The following is a 17,338-nucleotide window of genomic DNA, read 5'->3' as shown; positions in this document are numbered from 1 at the left end:
CAGCGCGCCCCGCCTCCAGCAGGGGGCTCCCGCGCTACGCCGCTATTGGCCCGGAGGAGGCGGGACAGCGCGGCCCGTTTCGCAAGCGGCGCGCTGATTGGGTGCGGTACGTCGGCGCCGATGGAAGCCTCGCGCCGATTGGCCGCGCGACGTCCCCTCACGGAGAGCCGAGCGGCGGGGCCGGCGGAGCGGGGCCATGGCGGAGCCGGGCTGCGGGGCTCAGTTCCAGGCGGCCGTGCGCGTCATCCAGGGGCTGCCCCGGAGCGGTGAGTGCGGGCCGGGAGCGGGGCCGGGCCGGGAGCGGGGCCGGGCCGTTCTATGCTGTGCTGACGGCGTTGCGGTGCGCTAGGTTCGTACCGGCCTTCCTACGAGGAGATGCTGCGCTTCTACAGCTACTACAAGCAGGCGACGGCGGGCCGCTGCCAGGAGCCCCGGCCCGGCTTCTGGGACCCCATCGGGCGCTACAAGTGGTACGGGGCGGGCAGCGCCGGGCCGGGCGCCGCGGGGTCGGATCAGCCCCGGCTCAGCGCCGTCCGGCCCGCAGGGACGCGTGGCACAGCCTGGGCAGGATGAGCAAGGAGGAGGCCATGGCCGCGTACGTGGCCGAGATGAAGAAGGTGGCCCAGAAGGTAACGGCGGCCTGCGGGGCTCCGGGCGGCGCCTCCCGCCGGGCCGGCCCACAGCTCTGCTCCGCCGCCCGCAGATCATCGACACGGTGCGGCCGGACGAGACGACGCAGGAGATGTTCCGTTACTTCGAGCCGCTCTACGAGGTGATCCGCGACATGCCGCGGCCTCCGGAGGCCTTTTTCCGACCGGCGGCGGGTGAGTGGGGCCCCCACCTCCCACCTGCTGCTGCTGCTGCTGCTGCTGCTCCCAGCGCCGTCCCGCCCGGCAGGTGCTGCTGTCTCCAACACGAGCCTTCCCTCCCCTGAACTCGGAGGAGAAAAGCTGAGCTTTGGCTTCCAGGCTCCCCTCACGCAGCCCTACATGGCCGTGGCAGCCGGGCTGTGCTCCTCCTGCTCGGCCCCAGCGCAGGCACAGCGCCAGGCAGGCGGCTGCACACCGTCAGCAGCACCTGATGTAAACAAACACGGGGCTGTGTGCGAGGAAACAGGCTGGGGAGGGAGCCTATGGGGGTAGGGAGGTGTTGGGGCGGCCTTGAGTTGGAACTGAAACCCCTCCATGTGGCTGCTGCCTCCGTTAGCTCTGCAGCAGGTGAGATTTGGGCCGCCTTGGCAGCAGGTATAAACTGGCAGAGCTCTGACAGACTCTGACTCCCCTGCGTCCACAAAGACACCCAAAGCACATTGGCAGGGTTTGTTCCTGCATGGCTCAGCCTCACAACGGCTGCTTCCTCCCAGGTGCATTCGTTCTTTTTGCTGAACGCCCCAGGAATTGGCTGCTTTTCTCTGTGACATGGAAGCTGGCTATGAACTCCCCATCCTTCCCCCCTTTGTGGGTGTCCTCCCGCACTGCTGTCCCTTAGAAAGGACAGAAAGCTCACACTGCCTGCCAGCCAAATAAACGCCGGCGGCCTGAAACGTGCTTTAAAACAACAAACTTCTTCTTAAGCCATTGAGTTATTTGTGCTAAAGGTGCTCGGACTCACCGCAAGCCTTTTCCTGTTTGTTTTGTTAATGATAATCCAGGTGAGAGAGGTGATTTTTGGAGGCTGGGCTGGGTGGGTGCTGGTGGTGCCCTGCAGCCCATACGAGGTGCAGGGCAGCATTGCCACACAGCTGCCTGGCCAGGAGTGGGGAGCAAAGTCCTGCCTGCTGGAAGTGCTGCATGGCTGCACTTAACCCTGTGGGCTCCAACACCCGGGTGGGGGGGGGGATGTGGGGTGCAGGGGTTCATCCACACAGAGGGCGGGCGGCACCGCAGAGAGATGCACAGCACTTTAACTCTGCTGCCTTTCTCTCCCTGCAGATGAGCAGCAGCAGCAGCCGGCTGAGCACGGCCAGGAGGAGCAAGAGAGCGGCCCGGCCCAGGAGTGCCTGCAGGATGCGCTGCCCGGGGAGCAGCAGGACGGGCAGCAGGCGACAGGTTGGTCTCCCTGGTGTGGCCAACACCCGGCAGAGACCCCATGGAGGAGGCGGTGGTGACGGGGCTGGGCCGGGCCTCCGTCCCAACACAGAGCTGTTGGCTGCAGGCACGTCTGGTCCAACCCTGCCTGTATGTCATGCAGGGCCGGGGCTTCTTGTGGGGCAGCTGCTGACCCCCAGCGTAACCCTGAGCGTGTTGGGTGACTGTGAGGTTCGTGGCTGTGTGCAGAGACCTCATCCTGCTGAACAGCAGCCAGGGGATAAGAGCGAGGCGGGGATGGGCAGAGCGCCCTGGGAGCTGCGTGTGATCCATAGGGGAAAGGAAGCAGCCCTGGAGCTGCTGTGCCAAGCCTCAGCCCTGGGTTTCTTGTGCAGCCCCTGGTGTACACACAGTGCTGGTATCTGCGTGCCCTCTGCTCACACACGTGGCTCAGCCAGCACAGAGCAGCCCCTGGTGTGGGCTGTGTGCTGCGGGGGAGCAGAGCTGGCAGCAGCCCCCACCAGCAGCACGTGTGGTCACAGAGCAGTGCTGTGTCTGCACCAGGGCTGTGAGGGGCCGGTCCCTGAGGGCTGTGTGTCCCCAGGGCTGTGCTGTGGGTCCTGCAGGACGCAGCCCTGTTCCCGCAGAGCTCTGCAGGTGCCGGTCTGTGAGCCAGGCCCTGCATTCACAGCCACGATGAATCTGTCCCTTTTTGCCCCCGGTGCCTTTCCTTGGTTGTGGGCGATGCTTCGTGGCCCCGAGCGGCAGCAATGAGCACTTCTCTTTCCTCCGAGCCTCCTGCTGAGGGGTTTGGGCCCTGCTTTATTCGGGCCCTGCTTTATTCGGGCCCTGCTTTATTCGGGCCCTGCTTTATTCGGGCCCTGCTTTATTCGGGCCCTGCTTTATTCGGGCCCTGCTTTATTCGGGCCCTGCTTTATTCGGGCCCTGCCTTGATGCACACAGCTCTGCTTTCCGCTTTCCGGCCGTGCTGAGCTTTAACCCCACGCTCGCAGCGGCTCCGCAGCCACCTCCCGTCACGCCGGCGCTGCCTGTGCTTCCTTGCAGGAGCGGGGCCGGCTCCTGCTGCCGACACGCGCCAGGGCAGCCAGGGCACGAGTGACTCGGAGGGGGAAGTGTTCTGCGATACCACGGAGCAGATGGAGCACGAGCAGGTAACGTCCCCCCGAGCTGCGCCGTGCCGTGCTGGGGTCCCGGCAGCCCCCCCTGCACCCCCCTCCATCCGGGCGCTGCCGTCGGCTCCGCACCGCTTTCCTGGCAGCGCTGTGACCCCGCTGAGCTCCCGCAGTGCGGGGCGGGCCGGGAGGACGCGCAGCGGGAGCCGCACAGCTCGGCCCTGAGCGTGGCTGTTTGTACCGTGCGCAGGCCGGGCGGCTGCTGGCGGAGCGGGGGCTGTTCCCAAAGAGCGGCCCGGCCGGGCGCGTGGCTGGGCGGGCGGAGCGGGGTGAAGGCAGAAGACGGGAGGGGAGCGGCGGTGCCGACCTCGCAGCCCGGCGCTCCGATGGAGGTGGGTGCAGCTCGGCTCCCGCTGCTCCCTGCCCGCCTGGGCTGTGCGGGCTGAGCGCCGTCACCGGCAGCCACGAATCCCCGCGTCCGTCCTCCTCATCCCCCGGTTCCCGGCCGGCTCGATGCTTCCCCTCCGGGACGGATCCCCCCTTATTGCCCCGCTGAATGCTGCGCATCCTTCAGCGCCGTGCAGCCCCGCCGGCAGCGCCGCTCGGTGCCCTCGGACAACATGGGCGTGCCAGTAGGGGCCGGAGCTCCCCGTGGGGCCGGGCTCGGCGTCCCCGCAGGAGGCACGAGGGACGCGGCCATCCTGGCAGTGCGCAGCCGGGACTCGGCGAGGGGCAGCCCCGATCGCTGCTCCCGTCCTGCCGGGCGTTGGGGCTCTGCCGGGCTTATGGGCAGCGCGGGGCGGGTTCGGGGCCGAGAAGCGGAGATCCTCCATCCGGCAGCGCCGGGACACGCAGCCCCGCTCCGTTCGTGGCTGAGCGTCGCCTCCCTTTGGTCCCACAGAGCCGCGTCTCGCCGGGCCGGAGGAGGATGCGGGGAGCCCCGCCGAGCCCAGCGCCGTGGAGCAGCTGCCGGAGCTGGACGCCCACGTGGCCGGCACCGTGCGGGCCCTGCAGGACGACATGAAGCGCGTGTTGGAGCGGCTGAGCGAGCTGGAGCTGCTCGCCTCCACGCAGGTACGCGGCACCGCTGCCACGGGTGGGCAGCTCGGGGTGGGCCGGGGGCGGGGCCGCATCGTGGCAGGGCGGGGGCCGCCCTCGAATCTGCCCGAGGGCCGAGCGGGGAGCGCTGCCCCCGGCATCCCCATCACATCCCCATCACCTCCACATCCCCATCACCTCCACATCCCCATCACCTCCAACATCCCCATCGCTCCAACATCCCCATCGCCTCCAACATCCCCACCGCCTCCAACACCCCCATCACCCTGACATCCCCATCGCCCCGACATCCTCATCGCCCCTGAGATCCCCGTCGCCCCGGGTCCCGGATGCGGTGGCTGCCCGTGGTTCCTGGCTGCTCCCCACAACCGCTCCTGTCTTGCAGGACACGGCCGAGGCCGATCCCGGAGAGCTGCTCGCCGTGCAGGTGAGCGGGCCGAGAGGCAGCGCCGCGCGTTCCCTGCCGACCCGTCCCGTCCGTCCCCACGGCGCTGCTGTGAGCCCGGCTGTGCGGCCGGGGGCGGCGTCCGGGCCGGGGGGGGGTCCTGCAGCGGGAGGGCTGGAGGCGGCCGTGGGGCGGGCGGCGGGGACAGGTGTGAGCAGCGGGTCCCGTTCGCTCCTGTCCCCGCGCACCGACGCTGTCGGCAGCGCTGAGAGCCCGGCGGGACGGCGCCCAGCGAACGGCCGGCAGCGCTCGGTGCGTTTCGTGCCGCCCCGCCGCGCTCCCCACGCGTGTCTGTCCCCTCTGCAGCCGGAGTCCCCGTGGCCGCTCCCCGCGTCCCCGCACACGCTGCTGTTCCTCGTGGCGTGGCCCTTCGTCACGCAGTGGCTGCTGCGGCGCTGGCGGGGCAGGAAGAGGTGACGCGTCCCCAGCGCGGCCTCCCGGCGCCCCACGCCGCCGTTCCCGGCTCCGCTCGTCCCGCACCGCCAAGGCCGAACCCGGCAGCTCAGCGCGGAACGGCCGCGGGGTCCCGGGGGCCGCCCGGTGCCGCCGAGGAGCGGCCGGGCCTGGACGGCGGTGGGAGCCGCGGGGACACGGACGGCAGCGGGGTCAGAACCGCAGCGGGTTCAGCCCGACCCCCCCCGATTAAAGTTGCCTTTCAGCGCGGTTCTGGCTGCGTGTGCTGCCCGGATGGGGGATGGAGGATGGAGGGGTGGGGGGGGGGGGCAGCCCACGGCGGCTCCGTCCCGTTGTCACCGGGCCGAACGGGGCCGGGCGGCTGCGGGCCGAACCACCTGTCCGGTAGCGGGCGCAGCGCCAGCCGGCACCACGGCTCGGTTCGGTTCGGCACGTGACACCATCGTAGCGCGATGCCGCCGTTTGCAGCGGGATCCCCCCAACCCGCTGCCGCCCCTGGAGAAGCGATGGATGGATCCGTCCCACGCAGCCCCGGGCCGCCGTTGGTTCCCCGCTGCTCTCACTCCATTGCTCCCATTGCTCCCATCCCCCCCATCCACTACCCGCAAAAAAAGGGACGCGGCGCCTTTAAGGCGGGACTCGCTCCGCTCGGGTTTGTTTACATCTCCCTCCGCGCGGCCTGAGCCGCATCACCGCACACGGCGGAGGTTCCGTGACGCCTCCGCGCGATCCTCCCCTTCTCTCTCTCTTTCCCTCCCGTCTCTGTCCCCCCCCCGCTCCCGCCGTGCGCTCCATGTGACGCTCCATGTGACGCTCCCGTCCCGGCGGTACCGCGGTTCCGCTCGGTGTCCCTCCGCGCGGTGCGGACTCTTTGGGCCGTTCCATGCGGGGCGGGGGCCGCGCGGCGCTGCCCTCATTGCGGCGCTGAAGGTCGCGGAGCGTCGCGCCCGGAGCTCCCCCCCGCGCGCGTGGTACGGCCCTGACCCGCCCCCTTCCCGCTATTGGCTGAAACGCGCGACCGACGTTTCGCCCCGCCAATCGGATCTCGGCCGGACGAACGGCGAAGGGGCGTGTCTACGCGATACGCCCCGCCCCTCGCGCACGCCGATTGGCCGTGGGGCGGGGCGCGCAGCGCGCCTGCGCGGGACGCGCGCGGCTATATAAGGCGGCGGAGCGGGTGGGGAGCGGCAGTCGGGAGGCGGCGGCGGCGGGTCGCGGTGGAGGCGCGGGGGGGGGAGGGCAGGGCGGGCGCGGAGGGAGGAGGAGAAGGAGGCGGCGGCGCGTGCCATGCGCGCGGGGGGGGCGGGCCCGGCGGCGTTAACCCCTGTCTGGCCGTGACCCCGCGGCCCGGGGGGGGGGACGGCTCCGATGTAGCGTCCGCCCGCGCGGGAGCGGAGCGCGCAGCCATGGCCGACGCCGAGCGCGCCCCGGAGGCGGCGCCCGCGGCCCCCGATCCCGAGCGGGGCGAAGCGCAGACTGACGGGGACGGCGGCCGGCTGCCTCCCCGCGACGAGGCGGCGGAGGGCGCGGGGGACCACGAGGCGCGGCCGGCGGAGGGCGGCGAGGGGCAGCCGGGGCTGAGGCCGCGGTACCGCGCCGCCGTGGGGCGCGCCCAGGAGTGGCCCGCCAAGAAGAAGCACCGGCGTCGGCCGTCGAAGAACAAGCGGCGCTGGAAGCCCTACTCGAAGCTGAGCTGGGAGGAGAAGCAGCAGTTCGACGAGCGGCAGAGCCTGCGCGCCTCGCGGCTCCGCGCCGAGATGTTCGCCAAGGGGCAGCCCGTGGCGCCCTACAACACCACGCAGTTCCTGATGGAGGACCACGACCAGGAGGAGCCCGACCTGAAGACCGGGCTGTACCCGCGGCGCTCCGCCGCCAAGTCGGACGATACGAGCGAGGAGGACTTCCTGGAGGAGGCGGCCGAGGAGGACGGCGGCAGCGACGGGATGGGGGGGGACGGCAGCGAGTTCCTGCAGAGGGACTTCTCGGAGACGTACGAGCGGTACCACGTGGAGAGCCTGCAGAACATGAGCAAGCAGGAGCTGGTGAAGGAGTACCTGGAGCTGGAGAAGTGCCTCTCCCGCATGGAGGACGAGAACAACCGCCTGAGGATGGAGAGCAAGAAGCACGGCGAGGCGGCGGAGGCGGCGCGGCTGCTGGAGCTGGAGGTGGACCGGCTGCGGGCGGAGAACCTGCAGCTGCTGCGGGAGAGGGACGTGCGAGCGGCGGAGGCGGCTCCGGAGTGAGCGACCCTCGGAGCGGAGCTGCGGGACGCGGCGCTCGGCCCAACCCCCTTTGGAGGCGGGTGGGGAGGGGTCGCTGTCAAACAGAACTCATGAGGATGCTTCTTTTTTCCTTTCTTTCCCCTCCTCCCCGTGTGTGTGTGTGTGTGAAAAACCAAAACGGAGAAAAAAAGAAGAAAAAGGAAAAAAAAAAAAGTGTAAATTGGCCAAAACTGACTATAAAAAAATAAATAATAATAATAAATAATAGAGAGGTCTAATAAATTTAATGACTTGTAACTGGAACCGCTTCGGTCTGATTTATGGGGGACAACCCCCAAGTTTCTCCCACCTGCGGACGCAGCTCGGATCGTTTCGCTGCGTTCCGGCCGGCGGAGCTCAGCGCGCAGCGGGACAACTCGGCGACGGGGGGGGCAGCTCCCACCTTCCTAAAGGCACGAAGCCGAAGAGATTCGCTCACCGAAAAGGCTCGTTCTCCTGCCTCGGAGCTCCCCACAAAGTGCCAGAAACGGGGCTTTAAAAGTTCTTTTCCAGCGGAGAAGTTGTGGTGTCAGCAGCAATGGGCAGAGGGGGGGGGGCATTGAGGGGAGGGGGCGGCCCCCAGTGCTGTACCTGATGGGGGGGGGGGAGGACAGGACGGGGAGCTGCGGGGGGATGGGGACGGCGAAGGGTGAAGCAGCGCTGGGCTGAGCCGCGGTTGTGTAACCGAGGGCAGGATGGGCGCTATGGAACACGGCTCGCAGAGGAGGCGGCCCGCTCCGCACCTACGGGGGCAGCTTTACTTCATAGCAAACGGCAGCTGCGGGGAGCGGGGCAGATGCCGCGGGGCTGCAGGCAGGTCCCGGCACAGCTCGGCCAAAAGGCAACAGTGCAGCGGGGCTGCCCCGGAGCCTCGCGGCGTCTCCTTTCCCTTCCCTCTGCCGTGACAGCAGCGGCAGCGCTGGGCTGTTGGGCTCTGCCGCATCTCCGTGCGTCGGAGCGGGCCGAGTTAATTGGGATCTCACTCGTTAGGATCGGGCCGAGTTAATTGGGATCTCACTCGTTAGGATCGGGCCGAGTTAATTGGGACCTCACTCGTTAGCAGCCATCGCTCGGGGAGAAGCAGCGGCCCGCCGAGGCCTCCCGCTCCACCTGGAGCCCCGCAGCGCCGCACGGGGCGGACTCGGCTCCTCCCGGCACAGCCGAGTGTCCGAGCCCGGCAGCGCGCTGGGCCGGGCGGCACCAACAGCTCCGAGCGGCCGGAGGGGGAGAAACGCAGACGAGGAAAGCGGCGGAGCAATGTAGCAGCCCGGCTGTTACTAAGTGATGTCTGCAGCCATGTCTGCCAGCAGCTCGGCGCTGCCGCCGGCCGTCCTGCACCCGCTGACCCCAACGCGGTTACATTGAATTCATTGGAGCAGCCCCTTCGTTCCGTGTTACCTGCCAACGCTTCAGCAATAGACTGACACGGGAACCTCCCCCGTCTGAGCGCCGCCGCTCCCTCCACACCCACCAACTCCCCGACCCGACTCTACCAACTTCGTGCCACGTTCTGCTCAATGAAGGAGCCTTAGCGCTCATTGCTGCTGACTGACCCCATCCCCGCCTCCCGCACTCAGCGCAGCCCTCCAGCTCCTTGCTGAAGCACGAGGGGACCGGGATCCGCTCCTCCATGCAGGAAGCTGCTGCGGCAGCCCAGCTCCTTCAGAGCGCTGCTGCAAAAAGGGAAGCCGTCCATTAGAACAACACGCCAACGCCGCAACACACAACGGCCGCTCAAAGCGAAACCTGGGTCCAACATGGAGCAGCTTTGGGACAGCACCGCTCGCTCCAGTGCCACCTGTTCTTTAATTCTTTACCCTTACGGCTCACACAGCTGCTCTATCCCATGTAAGCAGGAGCCCTTCATAGAGGAGGCAGCGCTCCCATCCCTCTGCAGCACAGCACCAGCGTTGGTCCCTCTCCAGCCTCTCTGCAGCCTCTCTCCGTTGCTGCTCGCAGCCCTTTGGTGTGAGCCCACCACCAAGGCCGCCTCCAACAACCCAGACAGCCCCAAGGCTGGATGCTGAGCTGCGCACTGTAGGACACACTGAGCACCACGCAGTCATTAGGGTTAGAAAAGGCTTTTAAGACCCCCGAGCCCAACCCCACCTGAGCCCAACCCCCCCCACCTGCTGAGCCACATCCCCACGGCTCCCATTCTATTTCCTAACACCCAACCTGCTCCTCCCCGGTGCAACATGAGCCCGTCCCTCTCACCCTATTGCTCTCACCTGGAGCAGAGGCCGACCCCCCTTCCTCCCCCCACCTCCTCTCATGGCACTGCAGACAGCACTGAGGTCTCCCTGAGCTCCTCTCCTCCACACTGACCCATCCCTGCTCCCCTCTGTGCTCACACCTCTCACAGCTCCGTGCCTTTCTCTGCACACTCCAAGGCCTCGGTTCCTTTCTTGTAGTGAGGAGCCCAGAGCTGAACGCAGCACTGAGGTGCATGGAAATAAAACTCCCACAGCTTGGAAATGCAGCAGTATCTGAAATGCAGCAGTATCTGAAATGCAAAGCTCCGGAGTGCAGGAGCTAATAGAGCAACGCGGACATTCGTCAGCAAACCTGTTTCAGCAGAGCATTTTCCTTAAAACCCACGTTGTATCGATGGAAAACAACCCCATTTACGACTGGCAGGGCCCACGTCTGACAGCAGGGCCTGCACTCAGAACCCCCCGTCGTGCTGTTTTACACCTGAACCAAGCGCTCCTATTCCCCCATCAGCCCCGGGGGCACAATGGGCCGGATGGGGCAGTTGTGTCGGGGTCTGGGGGGGGCCGTGTGGGTCCATGTTGGCTGTGGGGGTGGGGGGGGCCCTGCAGCACCTCAGGAACCCGCGACCCCGAGATGAGTGTAACTGAGGGGCTGTTCTCAGGGCTGACATCCGGGGCTCGTTCCTCACACGGGCTGCGTTCAAGGCTCGTGTCACTGTGTGACTTTCCGTGTTTCCAAACCCAAACGTCCCTTTCCCTACAGAAATGCGCCGTTCCCCCCCGCGCCTACCGGGCTCACTCAGCCCCCGCCGCTCCCCCAGCGCAGCCCCGGCCCGCACTTTTCCTCCCACAACCCCCCAATCCCCGAGGGAGGCCCAGGCAGCACCGGCCCCTCCGCCGCCTTTCCCTCAGTTCCGGCCCACAGCTGCGGCCTTCCCGGGCCCCCCCCGCCCCGCAGCCCCGCACTCCTGAGGGGAACGGCCGCACCGCGCGGGGCTCCGCCGCTCTCCTCAGGACTCGACACCGGAGGGAGCCGCTCCCCCGCGTTCCCGGCTGGGCTCAGAGTCCCATCGAAGCTCCCGGCCGCTCACCAGGCGGGCAGCGAGGCCTGGCGCGAGCCCCCACACACACAAAATGGCGGCCGAGCCCTCACACCGCCCGCTCGTCCGCCATAGCCGCCGCCTCGTCCCGCTCGCCTTCCAACCAATCAGGAGCCGCCGTACTGCTGCCGGATATGGCGGCGGAGCCAATAGGAGGGAGAGGTGTAGAGGAAGGGGAGGGGATGCGCTTCCGCCGCGAGGGTTTATGGGAGCTGTAGTCCTACGCTGCGGGCGGGGTGAAGGGGTTGCAGTTCTGCGGACTCTCCGCCCCATGATGCCGTGCGGCCCACCTGTGGGACTCTGCGCCTGCGCGCTGTGGGTTGCCATGGCGACGGGTGCGGGGCCTGCGGCCTGCTCCGGGCCTAACGGGCGGTGGTCGCTCCGCGCTGTGCCCGTCTCAGGCTCCGTCCGGGAGATCCGCCCGCGTACCGAAACACACAAACAATGGGGGTTACAAGGACCGGGAAGGGATCGAGGGCTGTGGGGAGCGCTGAGACCCTGCGGCGTGTTGGGCGCTGGGCAGAGGAGGCTGAGGGAAGGCCCGATGGCGGCCGCAGCTCCTGTCAGCGCACACTGCGCTAAGATCCCAGTTCCCAGTTCCACGCTTCCCAGTTCAGTTTCCCAGTTCCCAGCTCCAAGTCCAGACCTCCCAGCCCCCAGCTCCCAAATCACACTTACTAACAGTTCCCACTTCCCAGCCGTTTTTACCTCCTCTTTCAAAGCCCTCTGCACCATTCCCAGCTCTCCGCTCTGTAATCACATTCCCTACTGCCCAGCTCAGCTCTTTGAGCTCCCAGTTCTGAGTTCCCAGATCCAAGTTACCGCTTCCCATTTACCAGCTCTTCCCAATCCCTTGTTCCCAGTTCCCAGCTCCCAGTTCCCAGTTCCCAGCTCCCACTCTGCAGTACCCAGAACCAACCACCTGCTCCAGCTCCTTCTCAGATCCCAGCTCCCAGCTCCCAGTCCTAAGCAACCAGTTAACACTTATTCCCAGTTCCCAGATCCTGCTTGCTGTCCCCAGTCAGTGTTCCTGTTGTGTCCCCAGGTCCCTGAGTGCCTCCTGTGTCACCCATGCCCCCTCTGCACCCCCAAGTCCCCTAAATCCCCCCAACATCCCCCTGTGTCACCCCATGTCCCATAGGTACTCCATGTCCCCTGCATGTCCCAGGGTCACCCACCTGTCTCTGGGTCCTCCCAGGTCCCCATGGTTTCAATGTGTCCCCATTCCTGGTGTCCTCAGGTCTCCCATCTCCCCCTCCATGTGCTCTGTGACCCTCACGTTGCTCACATACCTCCCATGTCCACTGTGTCCTCTATGTCCCTTGTGTCCCCCCACATGCCCCCCATGTCTTCCATGTCTCCCCACATGGCCTTGTCCCCTGTGTCTTCCATGTACCCTACATCCCTGCACATCCTTCTCATGTTCCATGTCTTCTTCATGTCCCCTGTGTCCCCCTGACACGAGGTGGGGGGACACATGGGAGAGGGGATGAAACAAGAGACTTAGGAAGAAGAGTTGGGATACCATACCCAGCCCCAGGACCCCACCAAAGCTGCCTGGGCATCCAAATCCCACAGCAGGCATTTCTGCAGCTCCTTGGGGCTCATCCTGCACTCAGCTCTTAAAAGCTTTGGGTTTTCTCGGGGTTCAGATGAAAGTGGTGCAGTGGGGAACCTCCAGCCCCCGGGGAATTAAGGTGTGTGTGGGGGGGGATGGGGCTGTGATCAGTTTCACCAAAGAGCTTTTTGTTTTTTTCCAGAGCATTTTACTTTGCTGAGATGAGCACAAAGACAACACTGACAGCCAGCAGCTGTGGGTTCCAATTGTGCCCTGGGGTGCTGCACAGACCCCATTCCCTGTGCTGTGCAGCACCTGACAGCCTCACTCTACCCAGTTGTTTCCCTTTCCACCCCCTTTCTGCCCCATGCTGAGATGCAGGAGGCGGTGCAGCACAGCACGGTCTAAACCCCCTAAATCCTCCTGAACGGCACCAAACCCTACAGTGAGGATGCTGTAAGGAATAAGGTACCCAGGCGGGGGTCTCCACCGCCCCTCACCCACTGCAGACGCTCTGGTCTCTCCTCCAGCATCCCCCACACGTCCTCCATGTCCCCGGCGCGCCGTGCTGTGTCCCAGCAGGGTCGATATTGCAGCGGGGGAGCGGTGAGGTTGTGGCACCGTCCCCAGGCCGTGGGCTGTGTGAGAGCACGGACACTGTGGCCCTGCCACCCTGCTGGGAACATTGTCCCCGTGGACTTTGAGCACTTTGGGAGTGTCTGGCAGAGCCCCGTATCGCTTCTACCCCAACAGCACCAGTGAGAAGCAGAGCAGTGCCACGACCCCACAGAGGCACCGCAGGTAATGGGGTGATGTGCCCTGTGCTGCAGGGAGGCTGCGACATCGGGCTGCCCAAAGGGTGGGACTTGCTGCCGTGCCTCGGCCCATCCCCAGGTCTGGAGGCAGCAGTGTGGGAAATCACTGTGTCCTTCTGATTTTAAAGCAGGGGAAACCAAGGCACAGTGATTTCAGAGCAGCTGAGCAGATCCCTTGGTCCTGGGGGGAAGAGGCTGGGAAACCCCATTTTTGCTTCAAAGCAACAGAGTTCAGAAGCAGGATGTGGTTTTGCAATGGTCTGTTCCAATTCATCCCAGCTCACCTGTGGACATCAGAGTGATCACAGCCTGGGATGGGCATGGGGACAGCAATGGATCTGATGGGAAACTGGCTGCAAATGGAGCTGGGGGAGCAGGTGTGGGTACTTAGGGCTATTGTGGGAACCCACCTGTGGGTGGGGATGAGGTGGTGCCCTGTAGGATTTAGGTCCTGTGAGGCTCTGGGGTGGGGTATTGGCTGGTGTGAGGCTGAGGGCATTGCTGTGTGGTGAGGTGTGAGCTGTCTGCAGAGCCTGGGTGGCTTTAGTTGGAGTTTTGCTAGCTGGAATCTGGTTCCAAAGCCCTGAGCGGTGTCCAGTGGGGTATTTGGGATTGCAGTGCTGGGGTTGCTTTGGGGGTGAGCTGCCAGGCAGTTCAGTGTTGATGCTGGTGGTTGTTTCTCCCCAAGTACGGAAATGCTGTGGGAAGGAAGGGGAGGGCTGTTCCCTGCAAGAGCGATGCTCCAGCTGTGCCTGGAGCCTGGCTGGCGCTTTGCCCTGATATTCCCATCTAGGCTGTGTGGCTGCAGTGATCCCCAATGCCAACTCCAGCATCACCCTTCCTTCCCAGCTCACTCGTGACTCTGGTGGCTCAGCAGTGACCCAGCAGGACTGGAAGGACCGGGGGTCTGTGCTGGTGGCCTGGGACACAACGGGACCGGGTGGCGACAGGTCAGCACTGAGGGTCTGGGTTTGGGTGCCACTGTGCAGCATCTGGGGGTGTCTGTGCTCTGGTCTACCCCCTTGTTATGGGCAGGCTTGAGGAGGGGACTTGCCTAAGGAAGCAGCTCCTCTGCCCTAGAAAAGCAGCTTTTCCTGGGGATTTCCTGGCTGCTGCGAGCTGGAGCACATAAGAGGCTGTAGCTTCTTGCCTAAGGCAATGGGGGTCCTAGAAAGAGATTGTTCCTATTTGAGGGAGAAGGGGGTGCTGCTTTAAAACTGCTTCCTACCTCTGCAGGTAGCAGCTCAGAGTCTTCCTGATGTCTCTCCTAGTGAAGGTGCAGGGCCCTGCAGGACATCACTGGGGGCTGTGTGGGGTTCTCCCCACGTGTTCAGCCCTGCTTCTTCACCACACAGATCCCAAGGAGCAGGCAGAGGGGTGCCCCTGCCTCACCCCCCCACCAACACTGCATCCAGCGTCTGTCCTGACTGTGCTAGCACCTTGACAGGGGCACCGTGATGTCTCAGGCAGAAGGTACATGCTGTTCTTGGTCTGCCCTCCCACAGCTGCAGTGCTGTGTCCCCAGCACGGGGCTCACCCCCACATCAGCACTTGTTTCCTGTTCTGCTCAGTGCTTTGGCTGTGGCCCTACAGCCCTTTTGATCACCCCCTCTGTTCCCATCAGCAGGTGAGGAGGATTTTGAGTGCTGTGATGTTGTCATTAACAGCCAGGATAAGGTTTCGGATCTGTACATACAGCTGGAGAAGCTCGGAGAGTAAGTAGGGGTCCTACAATCCCCACCAGCTCCGAGCTGTAGGGTCTGCCTGTGGGTGGGACGAGAGGTGGCAGCGATGGTGACGTCTCCTTCATCCCTCCTGCTTGCTCTGTTCCAGGGGCAAGTTTGGGACAGTGTACCGGCTGCAGGAGAAAGACACAGGCAAGATCCGGGCTGGGAAGTTCTTCCGGACGCGGACAGCCAAGGAGAAGCAGGCAGCTCAGGCTGAGGTGGAGCTGATGAACCTGCTGCACCACCCGCGCCTCGTGCAGTGCCTTGCTGCCTTCCAGGGTCCCACGGAGCTGGTGATGGTCATGGAGTAGTGAGTTGGGGATGGTGCTGGGGCGGGTCTCTGTGCCCTGGGATGGTAACATGGAGCGCAGGGTGGTTTGGGAACCCGCAGGCCCCTGTGTGGTTCCCAGCACCCTGCCTGCACCTGCAGCGTGGCTGGCGGGGAACTCTTTGAGCGCATTGTGGATGATGACTTCGAGCACACAGAACCCAGCAGCACCCAATACATGCGGCAGATCCTGGAGGGGCTGCAGTACATGCATGGCCAGGCTGTCGTCCACCTTGACCTCAAACCTGAGAACATTGTCTGTGTCAGCCCAGGAAGCCACTGGCTCAAGATCATTGACTTTGGCCTGGCACAGAAGTTGGGTGAGTGGGGGGGAAGGGGGCTGGTGACAACAGGATGCTCCATAGAGATCAGTTGCAGCTGGGTGCAGAGGAACGTGCTGGGATCAGCTGGGCTGTCCTGGGGCTGCCTGCCCATGGGCTCCATCTCCTCTGCAGCTCCAGACACCCCTGTGAAGGTGCTGCATGGAACCCCTGAGTTCATGGCTCCAGAAGTGGTCTCCTATGAGCCTGTGGGACTTGCCACAGACATGTGGAGCGTCGGTGTCATCTGTTATATCCTGTGAGTGGACCCCTGGGGACAGCAGTTGGTCGGGAAGGGGCTGAGCTGTCCCTGAAGTCCTCTGTCCTCTCTTCAGGCTGAGTGGGGAGTCCCCCTTTCAGGGAGACAATGACATGGAGACACTGAGCAATATCACAGCTGCCCAGTGGGAATTTGAGGAGGAGATATTCTCAGACATCTCCCAGCAGGCCAAGGACTTCATCAGCCAACTGCTGCAGAAGGATCCGCGGTAAGATCCGGGTGTGGGGCGAGTCCCCATGGTTAGAGCTGGATTTGGGGTGTGAGGAAGATGAAGGGAGCGGATGCTCAAGCCCAGGGATGAGCAGGGGAAGGTGCAAGGCCTTCTGTGCTGAACACACAGAGTGGTGCCCAGAGTCACTCCCTGGAGCTACATCAAGGCCAGAGAGCAGTTCCCAATCTGTATCCATTCCCAATCTGTATCCATCCCCAGCTGCCGGCTCTCCAGTCCAGGGGCTCTCCAGCACCCCTGGCTACAGCAGCCCCTGCCCAGGAGCATGAAGGCGCTGCCAAAGGAGCGGATCAAGCAGTTCCTGACCCGTCGGAAGTGGCAGGTATGTGGGGCAGGCTGTTCCTGGGGGATGCTGGAGGGCATGAGGGCTCCAGTGAGCTTCAGTGCTCTTTTCCTTCTCTCCAGAAAACAGGCAAAGCCCTGCTGGCCATCAACAGGCTCACACTGCTGTCCCAGAGCCAGGACAGGAGAGCATCAGAGACTCAGGATGAGGAAGGTGATGGTGCTGAACTGTTAACCACTAAACCCAGGTTCTCTCTGCTATGCCACCCTCGTTGCCTTTTGCTCCCGTCACTTTCCCCCACCTCTGCTCTGGCTGCCCTGTATAGCTGAACATACTGGGTATGTCCCCAGTGCAGAGCTTCTGCTCTGGACCAGCTTCAGTGCCCCAAAGCTGTCTCATGCCTTCAACCTGAGGGGGCAGCTCTGCTGTGGGCTTAGAGCAGGCACTAAGACCTGCACATGATCCTGATCTTAAGGATCAGCTGCTGCTCCCTGCAAGTGTCACACAGGTTTCTCCAGCAGAAGAGGGCTGCATGCAGCTGTCTCCTCACTGCTCTCTGTCCATCTGTCTACAGACTCATGCTGCAGCGCAGAGGAGCACCAAGCCTGTGGGACTCTGCCCCAGAGAGATCCCAGCTCCTCAGAGCCTCCAACAGGTGAAGAGGACAATGGCAGTATGGAGGCTGCAGGCAAGGCTTAGCACAGCCTTGCTGTGATGCCCCGAGCCACAGAGGAGCTGGTGAGGGGAAGAAGAGTCACCAGGACAAAGCCTTCTCCAGGCCTGCAGCTCGTACCATGACCTCCCCAGCCTGTGGTAGGTGTCCCTGTGCTGGTGTGGGGACAGGTGTGTCTGTTGTCCCAACAAAGAACTGGTGCTCCTGTCTGCATGGCCTGCCTGGACTGGAGCTGCAGCCTGAATCTTCTTGCTGTGTATTTGTGAGCCCAATAAAGCACTGAGATTTCTTGCTCCCTGTGCTGCTCCTTCCTCCCCAGATCACGGGGTGGGAGGAGAAAGCTGTGCAAAGCTGTTCCAACCCCTTGTGGGTTGGTACCAGTCTCATCACCCAGTACTACCATGGCCTCAGGAAGGAGGCTGGCTCTGTGCACTGGGGCTGGGACTGAATGGGGATGGCTTTAGCAGCAT

The 17,338-nt window shown here is 64.4% G+C and overlaps 3 protein-coding genes and 1 long non-coding RNA gene across 9 annotated transcripts; 3 read left to right on the top strand and 1 right to left on the bottom strand.

Annotated features, from left to right (window-relative positions):
• The first annotated feature begins 100 nt into the window (after window positions 1–100).
• On the top strand, window positions 101–5,324 carry ACBD4 (acyl-CoA binding domain containing 4). 2 transcript variants are annotated; one of them, XM_072356831.1, is made up of 10 exons: window positions 106–266; window positions 350–470; window positions 545–629; window positions 704–824; window positions 1,932–2,048; window positions 3,093–3,199; window positions 3,411–3,552; window positions 4,062–4,234; window positions 4,605–4,646; window positions 4,971–5,324. In XM_072356831.1, the coding sequence occupies exons 1-10, from the start codon at window positions 197–199 to the stop codon at window positions 5,079–5,081; spliced, it is 1,089 nt and encodes a 362-aa protein (XP_072212932.1). In that variant the 5' UTR covers window positions 106–196; the 3' UTR covers window positions 5,082–5,324. The 2 variants fall into 2 exon arrangements, with proteins under 2 accessions (XP_072212931.1, XP_072212932.1); XM_072356830.1 differs by having other exon boundaries at window positions 101–266; window positions 4,605–5,324.
• A 1,004-nt stretch (window positions 5,325–6,328) lies between these two features.
• On the top strand, window positions 6,329–7,596 carry HEXIM1 (HEXIM P-TEFb complex subunit 1). Its single transcript, XM_072356564.1, has one exon. It carries the CDS (start codon window positions 6,485–6,487, stop codon window positions 7,319–7,321), a length of 837 nt encoding a protein of 278 aa, XP_072212665.1. The 5' UTR covers window positions 6,329–6,484; the 3' UTR covers window positions 7,322–7,596.
• Window positions 7,597–8,232: 636 nt separating this feature from the next.
• Window positions 8,233–10,734, bottom strand: LOC140262401 (uncharacterized). The gene is made up of 3 exons (XR_011905829.1): window positions 10,647–10,734; window positions 9,696–9,874; window positions 8,233–9,386 (listed from the first exon to the last, which is right to left on the bottom strand). It is a non-coding gene; the product is annotated as an uncharacterized lncRNA (long non-coding RNA).
• A 2,762-nt stretch (window positions 10,735–13,496) lies between these two features.
• Window positions 13,497–17,161, top strand: LOC140262466 (myosin light chain kinase, smooth muscle-like). 5 transcript variants are annotated; one of them, XM_072356829.1, is made up of 11 exons: window positions 13,497–13,541; window positions 13,878–13,978; window positions 14,384–14,501; window positions 14,656–14,743; window positions 14,862–15,065; window positions 15,186–15,403; window positions 15,539–15,662; window positions 15,739–15,891; window positions 16,114–16,234; window positions 16,318–16,408; window positions 16,770–17,161. In XM_072356829.1, exons 3-11 carry the CDS (start codon window positions 14,486–14,488, stop codon window positions 16,892–16,894), a joined length of 1,140 nt encoding a protein of 379 aa, XP_072212930.1. In that variant the 5' UTR covers window positions 13,497–13,541; window positions 13,878–13,978; window positions 14,384–14,485; the 3' UTR covers window positions 16,895–17,161. The 5 variants fall into 5 exon arrangements, with proteins under 5 accessions (XP_072212930.1, XP_072212929.1, XP_072212926.1 ...); XM_072356828.1 differs by having other exon boundaries at window positions 14,300–14,501; window positions 14,653–14,743; XM_072356825.1 differs by having other exon boundaries at window positions 13,513–13,543; window positions 14,653–14,743.
• Window positions 17,162–17,338: the final 177 nt, after the last annotated feature.

The sequence above is a fragment of the Excalfactoria chinensis genome, chromosome 24 (assembly GCF_039878825.1).
Source record: "Excalfactoria chinensis isolate bCotChi1 chromosome 24, bCotChi1.hap2, whole genome shotgun sequence".
NCBI lineage: Eukaryota > Metazoa > Chordata > Aves > Galliformes > Phasianidae > Excalfactoria > Excalfactoria chinensis.
The sequence above is the reverse complement of the archived record's forward strand: the minus strand, read 5'-3'. Positions and strand labels throughout refer to the sequence as shown.

Coding starts and splice junctions, on each gene's coding strand:
- HEXIM1 (XM_072356564.1), top strand. CDS start 6,485: ATGGCCGACGCCGAGCGCGCCCCGGAGGCGGCGCCCGCGGCCCCCGAT.
- LOC140262466 (XM_072356828.1), top strand. Junction 15,066..15,185: donor CTGGTGATGGTCATGGAGTA/GTGAGTTGGGGA, acceptor CTGCACCTGCAG/CGTGGCTGGCGGGGAACTCT. Junction 16,235..16,317: donor TGACCCGTCGGAAGTGGCAG/GTATGTGGGGCA, acceptor CCTTCTCTCCAG/AAAACAGGCAAAGCCCTGCT.
- ACBD4 (XM_072356830.1), top strand. CDS start 197: ATGGCGGAGCCGGGCTGCGGGGCTCAGTTCCAGGCGGCCGTGCGCGTC. Junction 630..703: donor TGAAGAAGGTGGCCCAGAAG/GTAACGGCGGCC, acceptor CGCCGCCCGCAG/ATCATCGACACGGTGCGGCC. Junction 825..1,931: donor CTTTTTCCGACCGGCGGCGG/GTGAGTGGGGCC, acceptor CTCTCCCTGCAG/ATGAGCAGCAGCAGCAGCCG.